Source organism: Siphateles boraxobius, unplaced genomic scaffold (genome assembly GCF_051911475.1).
Source record: "Siphateles boraxobius isolate OS27281-9 unplaced genomic scaffold, OSU_SipBor_1 86, whole genome shotgun sequence".
Classification (NCBI taxonomy): domain Eukaryota; kingdom Metazoa; phylum Chordata; class Actinopteri; order Cypriniformes; family Leuciscidae; genus Siphateles; species Siphateles boraxobius.
This window is the reverse complement of record NW_027509215.1, coordinates 5,684,432-5,704,441: the sequence shown is the minus strand read 5'-3', so window position 1 is coordinate 5,704,441 and position 20,010 is coordinate 5,684,432. Positions and strand designations below refer to the sequence as shown.

The 20,010-nt window shown below is 36.9% G+C and overlaps 1 protein-coding gene across 24 annotated transcripts in view; it reads left to right on the top strand.

Moving 5' to 3' along the window:
• Positions 1 to 19,632, top strand: part of svilb (supervillin b) — an 81,233-nt gene extending 61,601 nt beyond the window's left edge. For 21 of the 24 annotated variants that reach the window (XM_077222285.1, XM_077222287.1, XM_077222286.1 and 18 more), the window contains 21 exons: positions 746 to 890; positions 1,587 to 1,682; positions 1,806 to 1,886; positions 2,122 to 2,302; positions 2,549 to 2,721; positions 4,114 to 4,269; positions 4,573 to 4,709; positions 4,810 to 4,957; positions 5,053 to 5,198; positions 8,085 to 8,260; positions 8,379 to 8,526; positions 8,743 to 9,040; positions 10,293 to 10,447; positions 10,534 to 10,639; positions 11,121 to 11,328; positions 11,937 to 12,070; positions 12,565 to 12,720; positions 12,823 to 12,966; positions 13,130 to 13,251; positions 15,004 to 15,159; positions 18,766 to 19,632. In XM_077222285.1, coding sequence (XP_077078400.1) covers positions 746 to 890; positions 1,587 to 1,682; positions 1,806 to 1,886; positions 2,122 to 2,302; positions 2,549 to 2,721; positions 4,114 to 4,269; positions 4,573 to 4,709; positions 4,810 to 4,957; positions 5,053 to 5,198; positions 8,085 to 8,260; positions 8,379 to 8,526; positions 8,743 to 9,040; positions 10,293 to 10,447; positions 10,534 to 10,639; positions 11,121 to 11,328; positions 11,937 to 12,070; positions 12,565 to 12,720; positions 12,823 to 12,966; positions 13,130 to 13,251; positions 15,004 to 15,159; positions 18,766 to 18,852 — 3,153 coding nt within the window. In that variant the 3' untranslated portion in view covers positions 18,853 to 19,632. Of the gene's footprint in view, positions 1 to 745; positions 891 to 1,586; positions 1,683 to 1,805; positions 1,887 to 2,121; positions 2,303 to 2,548; positions 2,722 to 4,113; positions 4,270 to 4,572; positions 4,710 to 4,809; positions 4,958 to 5,052; positions 5,199 to 8,084; positions 8,261 to 8,378; positions 8,527 to 8,742; positions 9,041 to 10,292; positions 10,448 to 10,533; positions 10,640 to 11,120; positions 11,329 to 11,936; positions 12,071 to 12,564; positions 12,721 to 12,822; positions 12,967 to 13,129; positions 13,252 to 15,003; positions 15,160 to 16,305; positions 16,332 to 18,765 lie in introns of all 24 variants that reach the window. The other 3 variants (XM_077222281.1, XM_077222278.1, XM_077222274.1) reach the window with 1 other exon arrangement.
• The last annotated feature ends 378 nt before the right edge of the window (positions 19,633 to 20,010 follow it).

Sequence of the window (20,010 nt, the reverse complement as noted above, 5' to 3'; positions counted from 1 at the left end):
ATTCAACGGCGAAGGCTTCTCTCAGAGTCCAGCGATGCGGAGAGCTTCGCTGAAGATGATGAAATCAGTGAGACAACCTACGAGCCTGCCTTTTATACGCCATTTCGGTGGGCTATGACGCGTAGGGGCGCGGAGCGCCCTCATTGGACGTGACGTCACGCGCGAGGCTCACTGGTAGGTTGCAGCAGTTGCCGCAGGCAACCAATGAGCACGCAATATGCCTACTCAAGGTCTGCTAGCTGCTGCACTGCGTCGACAATAAATACAAAATTAAGGATAATTCTTGGCTTCAATATCTCGAGCAAAGATGACTTTACCCGTAGCGTAAGCTAGCTTACGCAATACGAGAGAACCTCTCATAAGAGAACACTTATATTTCTCTGATGGAAACAGGCAGCTCTGTACATATTCTCAGGGCAAATGCATTCATTAAATGAGTGTTGGCAGCATAAATGCATAAACCTAATTTCAATAGAAATTCACCACACTTTGAGTAAGGATTACTGCATTTTTGGCTTTTGCTGTTGACTGATAAATGTCACTACTGTATGTACAGCAAATAGAATAGGCATATTCAAACGTTTTGTAAGTGCTTTGGACAGTTTGCTGATGAATTGCTGGTGAATGCTCGTGTGATGTATCCTTATGTGGTCTGTCCAGTTTGCCCAAGTCGTTGGTCTTTCCTCGCTGTGAATTTATCAAGATGATCTATAGCCATCATATCTGTTTTATCTCTTCTAATCAGAAACTTGAAGAGGGGGAGGGGAAGATGTCCATTGAAGAGAGGAAACAGATGATCTCGACCCGAGAGGAGGCGTGGCAGAGCACAGGGAAGGGCGTGGCCAATGACTCCACCCAGTACACAGTGGCTGCCAGGATGGTGAAAAAAGGTTAGAATGTGCAAACACATAGATCGGATATTAAATAATATATTGTTTTATTATTAAATGCTACAAATATTATTAAATGTTAAAAATTAAAAAAAATTATTTTTTCATTTTCATACATTTTCCTAAAAACAACTAAACACATTTAATAATAAAATAATGAATTACTGAATTTTTTTTTGAATGTTTTAAAACCACATTGATTAAAAAAATAAGTTTACTTTATTAAGTGAGAAGACACCCTAGCCATCATGGACATTATACAAAATATTTTGTCCCATAATCCTGCTTTTGGCGAATTGGAAATAGGAGGGTTGAATTGCAATTGCAATGTAGGTTGAATCATTACGATTACAACTGTACATACATGCTCACAGATATGTAATATTTAAAATTAAACTAAATTGAAACTAAACAGATGTGTAAAATATATATATATTTTAACAATGTGTCTGTCTCTCTCTCTCTCTCTCTCTCTCTCTCTCTCTCTATCTCTCTCTCTCTCTCTCTCTCTCTCCCTCTCTCCCTCTCTCCCTCTCTCTCCCTCTCTACCTCTCTCCCTCTCTACCTCTCTCCCTTCCTCTCTCTCTCTCTCTCCCTTCCTCTCTCTCTCTCTCTCTCTCTCTCTCTCTCTCTCTCTCTCTCTCTCTCTCTCTCTCTCTCTCTCTCTCTCTCTCTCTCTCTCTCTCTCTCTCTCAGGTCTGGTCGCTTCCTCTGCAGTGATCAGCCCGATTCTGTCTCCAGTCTCTGCTAAACTGAAGAGCAGTGTGTCAGCTATCTCTAAACCACAGGAAGGTAAATTAGACAAACACTTGCTACATTAAAAGAAAGAAGATATTCCTCTTTAGAAAGTCACAAAGTTTGTTGCAAATGTTGTTGCGCCATAATAACTGGGTTAAAAAACCTTATGTGCTGCAGAAATTGAGGCCAGAGCAGAAATGGAGTCTGATAAGAAGTTGGAAAAGCTAGAGACGTTTCTTGGGCGTTTGAACAGTAAAGGTAAGTTGATTGATGCAAGATCTGCTCATTTTCTTGTCCTTTTTGCAGGCGGATGTTATAAGTCCATTATAGAGGTCAGAGTATAAATGATTATTGAATCATTTGGTGTTTTAAAAAAAAAAGACGCTTCATGACATATTATTTGAATTGCTGTCACAGTGTCCTAATGTACCTTTTATTGAAGCCATTGCGCTGTCTCTCTCTCTCATTTTCTACCTTCCTTCCTTCTCCTCAGTATCAGGTTTGCAAGAGACAACACTGACGGTAACAGAAAAGGCAGTGAAGGAAGTGATGCGATTGGATGATGAGGTCTTTTCAAAATTTTACCGCCACATGACAGATATTCCCCGCAGCATGAGTAGCAGAATGCATCTGGAGGAGGACTTTGATGCCATCTTTGGAAAACAAGCCCCAATGTAATTTTTGTGCTTCTTTAATGGGCTATACATACATGCATACAAAATATTTTATACAAGATAATTAAATTTTTATATTTATTTTTATATTTATTTATTTATTTTATATCTATTTATATTTTTTTACAAAGCATATTGTATCTTTTCTTTTGCATTAAGCTTTTTTTTAAAGACGCTTGTAGGCATTGAAATATTTGACATTTGAAAGACTTGTCTGTCTGACTTTGGCCTCTCTTTGGCTTCCAGGTTGACATCGGCGATGGTGCAGCACAAGCGGGCTGTTCGTCCCTCTCGTAACGTCCAGGCATCCAGGAACCCCTTAAAGATTCTCGCTGCAAGAGACGACATCCGTCAGGAGTACACAGAGCAGAGACTGAATGTCGGGCAGCTGGAGAGCAAGAGAATTAAACAGGAGAAATGTGAGTCGACATGTAGTGGATGGAAAGGTGCCTCAGTTCAGTGTTGTTACCATATGCACAGTTACTTCCTGGTTTTTGATAAGCCAGCTTGGGCATTTCCAGTGAACTATTAGCTGTCATTCTGCACTCGCTGTACATCGACACAAAACCATCAATACTTGACTTTTTAATGTTGTATTTATATTTTAATGCAGTTATCACACTTACCTAATTTGTCAATAAATTAGCTTCAAGTCTTCATTGCAATGAATAAAACTGATGGCAACATTGGAATAAGAGAAACAGTGTCTGTATTTGGAGACGCACACTAGAGATGCGCGGATGGGCTATTATTTCATCCGCAACCGCATCACAAAATTCATCATCCGTCCGCACCAACGTTTTTGACCAATTTTCAAAACCGCACCCGCCCGCCATCCGCTGATTGGGCGATACAAGGCGCTGCTGATGACAGCCGAGAGACTAGAAAGCTCTCAGAATATCAGCAGTGAACTCCGTCTCCGAGCGGCACGCAGGGACAAAAATAAATAAATAGCCTAAATTAAACGCACGGCAAACCTGACCTTATCTGATAGGCTACTGTACAATATTTTCATTGTTGCCTAATAGAAAACGCATTTTGGCACATAATTTCAACACTTTTCTGACCTTCTATTTCATTTGTTTTTAATTCTCCTTTTTTGAGTTTGTCACGTACCTCCTTCGCCGGCGTTGCAATCTCTGATAATAACAAGCAGTCTCTGCATAGACTCGACTAGCTGCCTGATGAAAATTTGACTATTTCAAAGTGTGCTCGTTTTTTTTTTTTGATGTAGGTATAGTCAGATAACAATATTTAACAATGTATACATATATTTTTCATTTGATTGGTTCAACCGCCCGCCACCCACCCGAATTTAATTAAAACATTTTTTTTCGTCACGTCATCCGCCCGATCCGCGGTTTATCCGCGGAGCCCGCGGCTGTAACCGCAAACCACGCATCTCTAACGCACACGCAACATTTTTCCAGCACTTCAAATGTTATTTTAATGTAATGACCAAAACATCAAGATGTAGGAAATCCAACATTTGATCGAGAACACTTTTATTCAACAAAAAAAAAGAAAAGGATATTAATTAACGCTATAACCGGTAGATGGCGGAAGAGGAGTATTTATTGGCTCATGTTAGCCATTTCCTGTAATATTTTTTCACATGTTTCGCTTTTGAATAAATATGAATGATTAAGAGAATCTATTATGAGAACATATGAATAAAAAAAAAAATATGATGTGCCTGGATAATTCATTAATAATAAAATTTGTAATCAATTTTGATTTCATGGTGACTTTAATATAAAACATATTTTCTTTTTTCCTGTTGTAATATGTTTTTTACGTGTGTTTTCCAGTGAGCAAGAGCTCCAGTTTGTCAGACGCAGCCCTGGCTGGTCTGGCCAGTAAAGAAAGCTACAGCAGCGTGAGTCTGCGTAGTGTCAGCATCTCAGAGCAGATGACCAATAACAGCGCAGCTCCCTACAAAAAACTCATGCTCATGCAGGTCAAAGGTCAGTCTGTAGTACCCTAACACTGTGTCTAACCAAGCACGATGTGATGCATGGAAAATGCTGCATAGCCACGCCCACAGCAAATCCCTATTGGTCCAAACATCAAATGTGTTCTGATTGGCTTCACAAAGCAGAAGACAGAAAAATGAATTAAATAGCATTACTCTTGATCAGAATGCTGCAAACCACCAACAAGAGGCATGGAATATGACATAAATAGTAATATAGTGATGTTTTACGGCAGTAGTATGAGTTTTTGATTGTTTGTGTGAGTCAAACTGTACGTGCATGCATGTTTCTCAGGTCGACGACATGTCCAGACCAGACTAGTGGAGCCTAGAGTGTCCTCTCTGAACAGCGGTGACTGTTTTCTACTGGTTATGCCTGAACATTGTTTCGTTTGGATTGGGGAATTTGCAAATGTCATTGAAAGAGCCAAGGTACAAACTGACTGATATTCTGACATCCTACTCGTGTTATTCTTCATATGATCAGATAGCTTTCTACATTACTGCTGTATTGTACCGCTTGACAATCTAGGCATCAGAACTGGCCACTTTCATCCAGCTGAACCATGACCTTGGTTGTCGAGCGGCGCTAGTCGAGACGATTGAAGAAGGAGCGAAATCACAAAGCCCCGCGGCTGCTGAGTTCTGGAAGATCCTGGGAGGAACAGCCAGCTACCAATGTACATACCCTGAAATTAAAAAAGATTCAATTTATGTGCCATTATCTTAATTGGAATTAATAATATTTTTCCCTCTATGTGTGTAATGATCACAGCGGCCGGATCTCCAGACGAGGATGAGATGTTTGAAAGTGCCATTGTGGAGACAAACTGTATCTTCCGTCTGGTGGATGATAAACTGCTTCCTGATGATGATTCCTGGGGGAAAGTGCCTTGTAGCACACTATTGGGATCTAAAGAGGTCAAAAAACAATATTTTGTGTATTTTTAAAACCATTGTTTAAACATCGTCATACATTCTTTTATTTTTGCTTAATATAAAATAGATAAATATTCTTTGCATTTTGTGGTAACTTTATATTTACCAATATTTATTTTATGTACTGGACCCATTTCACATTTCCACAGTTCTCAAAAGTGACATTCCAACTTTCCAAAAGAGGGAAAAAGTGTAGTGAGTGATTACAGCAGTCAGGAGAGAGAATAGTGTCAAATTAGCTGTCACTCCCTGTGCAGTTGTATTAGAAACACTGACGCTGCAGCGTTAATTCGTTGTTTGTGTTTTACTGCCAAGGTAATATATCACAACGTATAGTGTTAGAATATATATATATATATATATATATATATATATTAGAGCCCGACCGATATGGATTTTTGGGGGCCGATGCCGATACCGATATTAGGGAGTAAAAAAAGCCCGATACCGATATATCGGACGATATTATTTATGTGTATATTATAATACAGTAGCAATATTATTTATGTGTATTATAGTACAGTATACCAGTCAAAAGTTTGGACACTTTCCTATTGGTGTGTACAAACTTTTGATGGGTACTTTACACAGTAGCTATAAACAGAATAAATATATTTTATAAACACGTTTTGCAATGATCACTCAAATGTGGTAATCAAACACTTGTGTGACACAGATATGTAATGGAGGCAGGGGGAATGATAGAATGAGAATTATACAGCTGAGCTGTAACCAAACTAGTTTGCATATTATATTATATTATATTATATTATATTATATTCTAAATACTGTTGCATAATCTTCACTAACGACGACTTTGTCTTTTAATTTAGTCATAACTTGTATCAATAAATATATAAAAAGTGTCACTGACAAAACCTTATTATCTTCTATTTTTACTCTTAATTCCTCTAATCTCTACCAGTGGAGGAAGAACTCAGATCTTTTTACTAAAGTAAAATGAATAATATCATAATGAAAACGTTTTTAATTACATATGTACAGTACTTTTATACTATTTTAAATAATTAGTAAGCAAAATGTACTAAACGTGAAACTAGGCTACTCTTAATGCAAAATGGCCCTATATAAAGTGTTATAATTATATACATTTTTGGAATATTGCTTGATGTTGTAACGTAGCGTTATCAGGCAGAATGAGCTTTAACACGGTGTCTACACCGGACGCGGCCGTTACTGCTCGCGTCGCAACAGCTGTTTACCCTAGACAAAGCAGAATCAGTTTACTGTCGGAGATCGCTCGCGCCACGCATTTTAATCAATGTATTATCAACCAATTGCCTTAATAAATAAGAAGGCGGCCTAAATATAGCAGACAATATAATCAGGACTTCTCAGCTGCGCGCTTGCAATAGTCACAAGCTCACACAATACGTGACAGAGGCTTGTAGCAGAGAAATCAATTCTGTGAATTACACTGCGCAAATCACAAGTAGGCTACTACCCACCGGATGAAGAAGGGTTGGCTCTCAGTCTCCACAGGCTACATAAAATATTCATTTTATTTTATTTTATTTTATTTTTCGTGTTTGCATTTATGAGGAAAAAACAATGTTACAGACGCGACAGTTCAGCACTACGGACGTGAGCGCTCTGAAAGCGGCACCAATGCTTTGAAACTTTCACATAGACATCAAACAGAAAGCACAAAACCTTTCGTTTCAAAGTGAATTTCGTTTTGTATTAATTGTATCTTAATTTTAATCAATGTTTCATCAGCCATTTGCCTGGATTTAATTTATAAGAAGTAAATTTAGCAGACGATAGATAATCTCGACACGGAGGCGCGCGGGTGAACTGGAGCTCGTCTCATGAACCGAAACTCAGCGTATAGACCTGAGAATTGAAATATATCTATATTGAAATGTCTACTTTTAAACAGAACAATTCAAAACGAAAGACAGACAGACTCATGTAATCGTATGAAATGTGCATTTCTCTCTGGCGCGCGCTCACTGAAGATCGCGAGTCAGCATCGTCAACTTCATCTTTGGCTGACACTGACTGAAAACACTTGTTTATTAATAAACAATTAAAATGTCTCCTTGCTATATTTGTTGTATTCATAATCATTATTTTTGCCAGTTCTTGTGACAGCTTTTAGGTGCTTTATTGGCAGCGCCACCCTTACATGAATCACCGTACCCGCTTTTTTAAAATATTCATTTATCGGCCATTATAAATGCCGATACCGATAGTTAGGAAAATGCCTAAAATCGGCCGATAATATCGGCGCGCCGATATATCGGTCGGGCTCTAATATATATATACATATATATATATATATATATATATATATATATATATATATATATAAAAATTTAAATGTGGAAAACGTGTCATCACAGACTATGAAAAGGGTCCATTGTGTGAATTGAACATTCTCAAAAGTTTTTTATACTCTTATTTTATTTAATAAGAAAGCTTTTCCCCCATTTCGGAGAACCATATATTCATCTGAATATATGTATGCATTTCCACTGGCTGTAAAAATATTTTTTTTAGTTTTGTTTTCTAGTCACATCTTACACATTTTGTCTATTTTGTATTCACATCTTTGTATTGTGTATTATTTTATGTCTGCATTGACATTGTGGTTAAACATGAAATAGATTAACATTATTTGAATTTTGTGGCAACTATGTTTATCATTATGATTTATTTTATATAAATGGATGAATTAAACATTTAGCACATTCTTTTCTATTTTGCATGTTTTGTTATACAGTATTTAATAATAAGACTTTTCCCCATTCAGGGCAACCAATTTTTCATCAAAATAAATGTGAATAATATATATTATATATCATCTAAATTTGTTTTTCTTGGCCCTTTTTTTCTCTTTAGGTGATAGTGTTTGATTTCGGCAGTGAAGTGTACGTATGGCATGGTAAAGAGGTCACACTGCCACAGAGGAAGGTGGCGTTTCAGCTGGCCAAGCACCTTTGGAACGGGACCTTTGATTATACCAACTGTGACATCAACCCTCTGGACCCTGGAGGACACAACACACTCATACCAAGGTGGGTACACTACACACATTTAAAGTAATTTACTTTAATTATCTTACAATTTGTGTTTGTGGAACTTTATAGTCAGTGTAAATGTGTGTGTGTGTTCTTTTTTTGTTGTTTTTTTTAGGAAAGGTCAAGGTCGCCCAGACTGGGCCATATTTGGGAGACTGACTGAAAATAACGAAACAATTCTTTTTAAAGAGAAGTTCCTGGACTGGAGAGATGTTTCTAGACTCTCACCTAAAAATGTAATCGAACACCCATTCCAACAGAAGGTGGGTAGCTGTGTGTTAGTATCCGCTTTTTCCACACAAAAAAAATCTGCTGGACAGAAAGGGGAATTGTGATGAAATGTAATGAAATAATAAGAATAATTTTAGTGTTATAGTGAATTAAATATTGATTCCCAACTGTTCCTTTGATCTGAATTCAACTTTTAGTTTTTCCTTTTCTCTTTCTCTTCTTTCAATCCCTCTTGTTGCCCATCTCAGGAGTCTCCGGGCACAGATTCTCGTTCGGAGTGCCAGGCATACAGCGCCTCTCTGATGCTGCCAGTCCTGCAGTCGCCCATCAGCACGATTCTGGACGGTCAGGACGTGGGTCGTGGACACGGTCCAGTGGAGAACGGCTTGGACGACTGTCTGCGGTCCCTGGAGATCAGCACGGTTGCCGTTGACGTCTGGCACATCCTGGAGTTCGACTACAGCCGACTGCCCAAGCAGAGCATCGGCCAGTTTCACGAGGGAGACGCGTATGTGGTGAAATGGAAGTACATGGTGAGCGCTGCAGGTCAGTAACTGCACCGGGACCTATGAGCTGTGATTTGTGTCTTTTCTCACGTTTATTCATATGCTGTAGGTGTTTGTCAATGTACATTGTGCAGTAAAATATAGCTCTTTTGCTAATTGGAATAGGAAGTTGTTGATTGAATCCCGGAGAACTCCGGTGAAAGTTTAACATTTAATTTGGTAAAATCCTGTTTTCCATACTATAAGCTTTCTGTTTAGGCTTTTAAATAATCTTGTTCCTTTATATATAAATATATGTACATGTGTATATATACATACACTACCCTGCCCAAATTTAAATAGGCAAATGCTTAAGGGTCTATGATTGGATCATTATTGCAGTGATTATTATGTTTCTAGCATGTTATATGTTTGGCAACAGTTCTTCTAACCCTAATTGATGGAGTGTGTAGCTTTTCATTTCCTAAATGTGTTGGAGTAGACTTTACAGACTTTACATCTCAAAATGTATTTCCATCAAGAGGTTCATCAATTTGCTTGTTTTGTCAATGCAAGTGTCCAGCACTGTGTAAAGTCTCCTCCAGCACAATTTAAGCTCTGGACTCAGAGGTGCCTATTTATGTGTGAACATTATTCTTCATGCTTCCTCCCATCCATTCTTTCACAATTTTAAACCTGATGAATCTTGACATTGTCATCCTGGAATATTGCCATGATGTGGTTTCCTACATGGTTGTTTAAGAAATGAAAAGCTACACACTCCTTCTATTAGGGTTAGAAGAACTGCTGTCAAACATTTAACATGCTAGAAACATAATCATCACTGCAATAATGATCTAATCATAGACTCTTAAGTATTTACCTCAGCATTTAAAAACAAACAGCCACTTTTTTGCCCATGCTGTATACCTGTATATAAAACATTGATGTGTATATTTTAAATCGGAATCAAAAATGTAATCACAAAAAAAATGTTTGACATACTGTATATGATTATTATTATTATATAATATATCGGATTATCTTTTAATTATGTATTTTTAATTATGCTGTTGTGCAGAATTTTTACTTTTTAGAATGAAAAAAAAGTGAATTAGAAGTATAGAATGCAGCACCTTTAAACTCATGTACTGGTATAAAAATTTCAGTGCTTATTGTGTGTGTCCGTGTGTTCGTGTGTCCGTGTGTTCGTGTGTCCGTGTGTGTGTGTCCGTGTGTGTGTGTCCGTGTGTGTTTGTGTGTCCGTGTGTTTGTTTGTGTGTGTGTGTCCGTGTGTGTGTGTCCGTCTACAGTGGGCAGCAGGCAGAAGCCGGATCAGGTGCGCAGTGCAGGCCCCGGCAGGGAGAAGTGCTGCTATTTCTTCTGGCAGGGCAGAAACTCCACGGTCAGTGAGAAAGGAACATCTGCACTCATGACTGTTGAACTGGACGAAGAGAGAGGAGCACAGGTAGGACGATATGCTGGACTAAACGCGGTTGACTGCTTTCTGCTCCTCTCTTTCTCTCGCTCACTGCTGCTGTGACTCATATTCAGATGCAGGTCCAGCAGGGGAAGGAGCCGCCCTGTTTCCTGCAGTGTTTCAATGGGGGGATGACCGTGCATTCTGGGAAGAGAGAAGAAGAAGAGGAGAACATTCAGAGTAAGAGTTTTAGGGTATTTTAGGATTGGCACAGACTGCCTAATACTTTTGTAGAAGTACTATATACATTATGCATACTCATCATATTATGCACATTTTGGGAAATCCATGTATACAATAAATGCACAAATATAACCACAGCACATAGTGAAGCACACAGTATCCCACAATGTAGTGCACTTGACTTGACCTTCCGTTTCCCCATGTCATGTGCGACCCATTTATGATCTCTTTTTTGATCCCTCATTTATTCAAACTGTAAACGTTTTCACACAATATTGGATTAAAAATGCTAAAACATTGTTCAATTTTTTCCATAAATTACCTTGCTTGCATGCAAGTAATGAGCTCATGTGAGAGCAATATAGTAATCTTTATCCATGCAAACCGTTTCAAGTACTAATATTATTAAACATGGTATACTGTGCAAGCAGTACACCAGCAAACAATATTAATATTAGACTGTTTGACCCTGTTTCAGATGATTGGCGTCTGTACTGTGCGCGTGGTGAGGTACCCGTTGAGGGCCACCTGTTGGAAGTGGCGTGTCACTGCAGCAGTTTGCGATCTCGCACCTCATTGGTCCTTCTGAACATCAACAAAGCCTTCATTTACCTGTGGCATGGCTGCAAAACACAAACACACACACGGCATGTAGCTCGAACCGCCGCAGACAAGATCAAAGAACAGTAAGTATTTCACACACAAAATCATTAGATATACACAACACATGAACAAAAGTCACAGTATAGACATTTATAGTTTTACAAAACATTTCTATTTCAAATAAATGCTGTCATTTTGGACTATCTATTCACCAAAGAATCCTGGGAAAGAAGGCATCACAGTTTCCACAAAAATATTAAGCAGTGCAACTGTGTTTAACAATGATAATAATAAGAAATGTTTCTTGAGCAGCAAATCAACATATTAGAATGATTTCTGAAGGATCATGTGACAAGGACTAGAATAATGATGCTGAAAATTCTGCTTTGCCATCACAAGAATAAATTACATTTTAAAATGTTTTGAAATGGAAAATAATTATTTTAATGTGTACTAATATTTCACAATATTACTCTTTTTACTTTATTTTTTATCAAATAAATGCAGCCTCTGTGAGCATAAGAGACTCAAATTATTAAAATATCTTGACCCCTGACCCCTGACCCCTAACTTTTGAACAGTGGTGCATATTAAATTTAGTAACCAATGATATAATGTCTTCTTGATGTCATATTTTGCATTTCAGAAAGTTTTTATGATTATAAATCTGACCCATATTTGTGTTTCAAAGACGACCGCTGGAGGCTGGACTTCACAGCAGCTGTAATGTGACCATTCATGAATGTGAGGAAGGTGGCGAGCCAGTGGAATTCTGGGAAGCATTAGGCAGGAAGGACCGTAAGGCCTACGACTGCATGCTGCAAGGTAACACACACCGGTGGTGAGCGAGGAGGAGAGTTGCGTGATTTTGCAAGTTTGTGATGAGTTTATATTTCCCTTGCTCCAGAATTACGCCAAAAATAACCATATCCAGCATAACATGTTCACATGGAAGCGCATTTTCCCCGCATAAGAAGAAAAATGCTTTATATCTGATAATTATGACTTATTAGATAATAATTATGATTCATTAAAGTCACAATTATGAAATGTCGAAATTGACTAAAAAGATTTACATCTCATAATTGTGAATTTTTAATCTCATAATTACGATTTACAAAGCATTATTTTTTTTTATTATTTGGTGGAAATGGCCTTACATATGTTCACAAGTCATAATACAAATGCATATCATAAGAATTCATGGACTACTATCAGTCAGACTCAAACAAAAGATTTGAACAAAATAAACTCTTTTCTCTGCTTCAAAAAAGGAGCTTTTTCTTTGTTTTTATTTGTATCTTTCTCTCTTTTTGTAGACCCTGGCAAGTTTAACTTCACGCCGCGTCTGTTCCAGCTCAGTAGTTCTTCGGGTGAGTTTGTGGCGCAGGAGTTTTTCAACCCATCCAGAGCTGCAGACCTGGTTTGTTCCCTGCCGTTCCTACAGGAGGATCTGTACTCTGCCCCACAACCAGGTAAAAAAAAAAATGATACACTTGAACTATTTTTATCTCAGACAGGAAACAATGAGTCATAAATAATGATGCATGTGTTTTTCTCTCTCTGTCTGTTTTTAGCTCTGTTCTTGGTGGATAACTATCATGAAGTCTACCTGTGGCAGGGCTGGTGGCCTCAGGATGCAGAGAGTACCGGCTCTGCCCGCATCCGCTGGGACTCAGACAGGAAATGTGCTATGGAAACAGTGTTGCAGTACTGCAGAGGTGATTGACAGCCTTATTAGACACATTTTTAAAAATCTTCCAGCTAATCAGAGGCGTGCATCTGAACCAGCACCTTGTAATGATGTATGTGCTGCTTCAGACGCAGTTTCTGTTCCGTTTATGCTATGTACACCAATATCTGATGCCTCTTATTGTCTAGCAGAGAAGAACGAGAAGAAGCCTCAGAAGTCGTACCTGATTCATGCTGGACTGGAGCCTCTGACCTTCACAAACATGTTCCCCAACTGGGAGCACAGAGAGGATATTGCTGAAATCACAGAGACGGTGAGACACTCAGTGTGTGTTGTGTCTTTTATATTTCTTTAGGCCTGTTCCAAACCATGGTAAGCTTTCTAACTAGACAGTTTAAGGCTTCATAGACAGTGTTGGGGAAAGTTACTTTTAAAAGTAATGAGTTACTTCTTTAAAAAAAACGTAATTGTTACTTTTTATGGAAAGTAATGCATTACAATACTTTTTGTGATGAATTATCATTACTTACTTTTTATCACCTGGGCTGGTCCTGCTTGTTTTTTTGTTTTTGTTTTATTAGCAACAACAAAAAAATCTTATCAAAAGTTTTGTTTTTGGCAAATGTCAAGGCCCTTTCACACCCAAAGTGCAAATGCAAAAGGAAATGCAAATCCATGCCTGTACAGTAAAGAGCACAGCTCAACTAAACATTTCAGCTGTACTGCCATTCTCGATTTTAGAAGAAATAAAACCACAGGAGAAGAAAGTTCAACAGTTCAGCAATAAACAAAAACAACAAAACACAAATTTGATGTTTATCTTTGCTCTAATTATTTTGCTTATGCTTATTATTATGGTTTAATTGGATCGTGGAAGGTCAGCAGCAAAGACATTGGTTAATAAAGTGAGATTAAATACATAAACTATATTTGTATTATTTTAACATATTTAGTTATTGAAGATTTTCTTAATATTCTGAGTTTGCATTTCACACTTCTTATTCATTTTGAGAAGTACTGAATCTTTTTGTGTGCAAATGAGGTGAGTAAATGAACGCTCACATTTAGTCTAGAACTACAATAACGTTATTGTTCATAAAAGTGGTATCTGGCCCAACAACCCCCCCCATACACTGTTTTAGAGCTTGGCTAGAAACTAGAAAACTGTAATGGATCTCATACAATACATTTCATAATTTACGGTGAAAAACGTAAATTGAAATTCCCAAAACTCTCTGTAACGTTTTATTTTCTTATTTTCTTATCAGTTATGTACATTAGGGTTTTATGTTATATCTAATTTTGTTAATATTATTATTGCATGATTAATTTCATCTTGTGTGTTACCATCATGATGTATTATGTTCATTTGTACATGACACTGTGTGCACCCTCTATAGATTAGTATTTAGCTCAGCTTGTGTAAAAGCCACGTGTTATGAACTTTGATTTATCATATGGCTTTCTCTTTACAACATGTGTTTTTAAGGTGCTTGTCAGTATATAATAGGCAATAGGGTGGTAATAATAATGAAATCTATTTTATATATTTTAACATATTTTCTGTTAATGAAATCGAAAAAAATTTTACTGTAAATTTTTTTGAATCTGTAAAACTTAATATGTTACAACCATATTTTTATGGTAAATTTCTGCCAACCACAGCTGTTGGTTTTTCAGTAAAGTTCAGTTTACGGATTGGCTTCCTCACAAATACAGGTCTTGAAAGGGTGGATTAAAAAAATATATATTTTGATTTGAAGTTGTTTGGATTCTTTAATGCTTGTTTTGAAACCATTTGTAGTCATCTTTTGGCCCCTAGTGGCCTCTGGCTTCCTGGTTGGGAACCACTGCCTTATACTGTGCTTAAGCTGTTCTGCTTTAGTTTGGCTAAAGACATGTTGCAGATAATGATGAGTTTATTGAAAATGGCTGGAAGAGTTGAAGGACATGACCGTTTTAAAGAAGTTTGGAACAAAGCCTTTGTTTTCATATAAAAAATCTGAAATTGTGTGACAATAATGACATTTATATATGTATATATTGTTTATGTGTGTGCGTGCAGGAAGCAGAGGTGTGTAACCAGATAATTTTAGTGGAGGATGTTTTGGCTCGACTCTGTCAGAGCACTTATCCTCTAGAAATGCTGCTAACCCGTCCCCTTCCCCACGGAGTCGACCCTCTGAGACTCGAGATGTATCTGACCGATGAGGACTTTGAGGTAAGGCCGTACACAACTATGAGAGAGAGATTGCCTGTACAGCCTGGGATTTGTGTAAAAAATACAAAATTGATACAAAAAAGTTCCAGAATAGTCTTTTCATATATATATTGATCTTTTCATAAACATTTTTTTTTTATTGTTTATATGTCAATACAGAATAACATATCTGCAGCGTTGAGCACCAGATGCTATATATATATATATATATATATATATATATATATATATATATATATATATATATACACAGTACTGTGCAAAAGTCTTAGGCACGCTAGTATTTTCGCCCCAAAGCAATGGTGTTTTTTATACCTGTTATTTATATTTTTGCTGAAGTGTGGCAATTAATGGTAATGAACAATTAATTGCAAAATGAATGTTTGAATATATAAACTGATATTACCTACTGACACACTACAACAAAAGATATAAATTACTGACTTCATTTTTTTGTGTGTCAAAATACTAACGTGCCTAAGACTTTCGCAGAGTAATGTGTGTGTGTGTGTGTGTGTGTGCCTTTGTTTATATTACATTGCGGGGACCAAATGTCCCCACAAGGATAGTAAAACCTGAGATCACCTACATTGTGTGGACCAGCCAGCAGTCCCCACGAGGGAAATGGTTTAATAAATCTACTAAACTTTGAATTTTGAAAATGTAAAAATGCATAAAGTTTTCTGTGATGGTAGGTTTAGGGGTAGGATTAGTGTAAGGGGATAGAATATACAGTTTGTACAGTATAAGAACCAGTATGCCTATGGAGAGTCCCCTCAAAGATAGCGAACCAGACATGTGTGTGTAAAAAATTAAATATAACCAACAACAAATCTAAAATTTCAAACACCGTAATAAAGTAACAAAAAAAATCCTGAATTCAAATCACAGTAATTTAATATGGAGGGGGGGGGGGGGGGGGGATTACAAATTACCAATTATGTAAACCCTAATGAAGTAATTAATCCTCACAAGATTGATTCTGTATAAGCCAGTTTTTAATAGGTATATAGATTTTTCAGTTCTGTTTATCCTTTAAATTCTATTGGTAAATACAATTGGTTGAGTAGGTTGCTCAGCCTGTGATTGGCTTGCTTAAAGTATGACATGACTAGATGCTAAGAATGGAATGTTTTGCCATTTTAGGCGGGGAAGTAGGGAATTCCGGATAGGTAAGTATCTCTGAAATTGACTGATGTCACAGGGATCAATCGTTTCTATGCTAACTACTCAAGTACCATTTCCTGACAGACTCACTTTTATGCTTCGTCTTCCTCCTTGTGTCTTACTCACTTTGGAAACCTCTTCTTGTCCTGCTGAATCCAGGAGACCTCTTTGACACCCACATTAAATCACACAAGCACACATGCATGCACACAAACACAATGTGAACATGTTTCCTCACAAGCTTTTTTTCCCCCCAGCAATAGTTGACACGTTTCTGGGAATGTTTTTCTGAAAGCACAGTGTCCTAACCAGGCGTGACATGATAAAAAAGCAATAAATCATCTCTTCCACATCAGTGTCGCACAGATAGCAATTTGCTATGATAAAGCAACAGAAAGTAATTCATTTTCAGTGAGATTCAGCTAGACCTTTGGACCAGTACAGCAATTATTATATTTTTGTTAAATATCAGTTGCACATAAAACGATCAACTCTGATCAAATTTGTGTTTTAATAGGAGTGCTTTTTGTCCACACTGTGTTTTCTTGAAATCTTTGTGGTCTTAATTTAATATAGATGATCACAGATAATATGCATGTGAAGTCTGCCATTGGTCGGCAAACCAGTGCTCCCGCCCCTGACTCACACCATTGGTTGAGTGTGTCGCTCAGTCCATAATTGGCTTGCTTAAAGTTGTCTCTGCACATTGTGCTATGATAAGAGAATGTATTTTTAGACAACATATCATTTTTAATCTTCATTTCTGCACAAGCAGCAAGAAGATAGCCCTGCCCCACCCACAGGGAGTTTTAATTGGTCTAAAGTCCCACTCTATTGACCTGTAAATGACTGTCAAATCTTTTCCATTTCACTGTGATTTATGTTGCATTTTGCCTTGTGTGGACGGAAAATATTACTTTGGAAACACAATGTGCCTTATTAGGACACTGTGCTACTGTGACCCTTTTCTCCTGCTTTTTCTGCAAATTTAAGATTCTTTGTGCACATGTACAATACCATTCAAAATACTGGAGTCAGTAAGATTGTTTTTTTGTGTGTGTTTTTTTAAAGAAATTAAAACTTTTATAAAGTAAGGACACATTGCATTGCTCAAAAATGACAGCAAAGACTTTCATGATGATACAGAAGATTTCTATTTAAAATAAATGTTCTTTTAAACATTTTATTAATCAAAGAATCCTTAATAAAAATGAATCATGATTTCCACAAAAATATTAAGCAGCACAACTGTTTTCAACATTGATCATAATAAGAAATGTTCTTGAGCACTAAATCACCATATATTAGAATGATTTCTGAAGGATCATGTGACACTGAAGTCTGGAGCAATGGCTGCATTATAATGTGTTACCAGGAAAACAGTAACTCAGCGGGCTCAATGTTTATAATATCAACTTCAAATTTGAGAAAAAACGTTGATTTTTATGCAATTTTAGAGTGCAGATTATTTTGTAAAATATATATTTTAATAAAAATATTTAGTTTAATACACTTGCTTTATTGTAATTGTCAACTTCTATAACCTTTTTAAATTTTCTGTAATAATCTGCTGAGTGTCGTCTTTTAAAAGAGACCAACCATAGGTCTGGATTCCATAGCATTCATAAATTGCAGCCATTGATAGTTATCCCAAAAATGAACATTCTGTCATTAATTACTCACGACTCATGTCGTTCCAAACCCGTAAGACCTTCGTTCATCTTCAAAACACAAAATCAGATATTATAAATGTATATTATATGCCGATAATATAAATTAAATCTGAGAGTCATTAATTACTCACCCTCATGTCGTTCCATACACAAAATAATTTCATTGATCTTCGAAAATCAAATAAAGATCTTTTTGATGAAATCTGAGAGCTTTCTGTCCCTCCATTGACAGCTACGCAACTACCACTGATGCTTCGAAACGTTCATAAAGTCGTAAAAAAGCATGTACGATTGAGCTTTTTTTCCGTTTGCTAATCAATGTTTATGTGTGAATAAAAGCCTAAATTTAATCTATTCATCATATAAAGCGATCAAGTTTCGATTCTGTATAAATTTGGACTAAACCGCTCAATTCATATGGATTAGTTTTACAATCTCTTTATGAACGTTTCGAAGCATCAGTGGTAGTTGTGTAACTGTCAATGGAGGGACAGAAAGCTCTCAGATTTCATCAAAAAGATCTTTATTTGATTTTTGAAGAAGAATGAAAGTATTTTGTGTTTGAAACGACATGAGTTTGAGTAATTAATGACTCTGGGACATGACTGAATTTGGGACAGTTATTTTAAATTGTAGTAATATTTCATAATATTACTGTTTTTGCTGTAATATCTTACCACCCCCAAATTTTGAATGGTAAGTGTATTTATATTTATATGCCAGTTTGTTTGTTTGTATGCCATTGTAATATTGTCTGTGTTCTCAGAGAGTGTTAGACATGAAGAGAGAAGAGTTTGACCTTCTGCCTGGATGGAAGCAAGTGAACCTCAAAAAAGCCAAAGGACTCTTTTAAAAGCCTGACGAAAATCCTCACGGTGACAGAATTATCCCTGTCCATTTCCACCATGACCACTGGTTCTGCGCTCACCTCTGCATTGTGACCTCTTTCGGTTACTGGAGGTGTTTGTTCACTGAGAGCAGGGTAAACGGTCAGGTCAAAGGTCACTTTAGGATCTACAGATGCACCTGCTGTGGCGTCCTCTTTTGATGTAACTATTAATTCGGTGGAAGTGATGTCTGTGTGTGTCTGTGTGTGTCCTCACCTCGTTCATGTTCAACGATTTGCTGTCTGTGAGTATGTTTATCTCTTGAAGAACATGGAATCAAATACTTCGCTCACCTTCCCATCCGGTCTGATCTGCAATGTGTTTTTGTTGTTACATGTACGTTTGATAAATCTGCTGAAAAATTTGAAATTGTATAAACTTTGTAGCAAACAAAGAAAATCCTGTGTGATCGCTCTTAATGTTGTCATATGTCTTAGGATATTTCTTTTTGATTCAAGAGGAGTTTACATGCCGCGTCTGTATTTTGTGTGTGTTCTTCTCGTGTGAATGGCTGTTGCTTGTGGTGGTGGTGATGGTCTCTTCTTCCTGAGGTGTGAGGGACGTCATGTTTGTTTGTATTCGGACAGCATGGAGTAATGGACGAGAGAAAGAAAAGATATTAATTTAAATGTACAGTATAGTGCCTTGCTTTTGTGTACAGTTTCTATACCAAACACACTCTATAGTCTGCATTTCAGAGACTTTCTTTGTGATAAAAGAAATAGTGAATAAAGAAAGCATATTCATTTTTTTTTTTCCTCTGTCTTGTATAACTTTTCACCAATTTTAGGGACACAGTGAGACAAAACAGGCTACAGAAGTGGGAAAAAATATGTATTTTGGATTGATCTGTTCATATGTTTAGAGGTATTTGATTACACGAATGTTTTACCAATGTGGGTCAACGACGTCAAAAACTAAAGCAATTCTGTCATGTCAAATATTTACATAAATGTAAATATTTTGAAAGTAGCATTCCACTACAGTGTATATAATAAAAAGTCTACAACCCCTTGTTAAAACATGTAAAAAAAAATGAAACAAAGATAAATTAAATCGGCACCTTTAATGTAAAAATTACAACCTATGCAATGCCACTGAAAACCAAAGTGACACATTTCTGA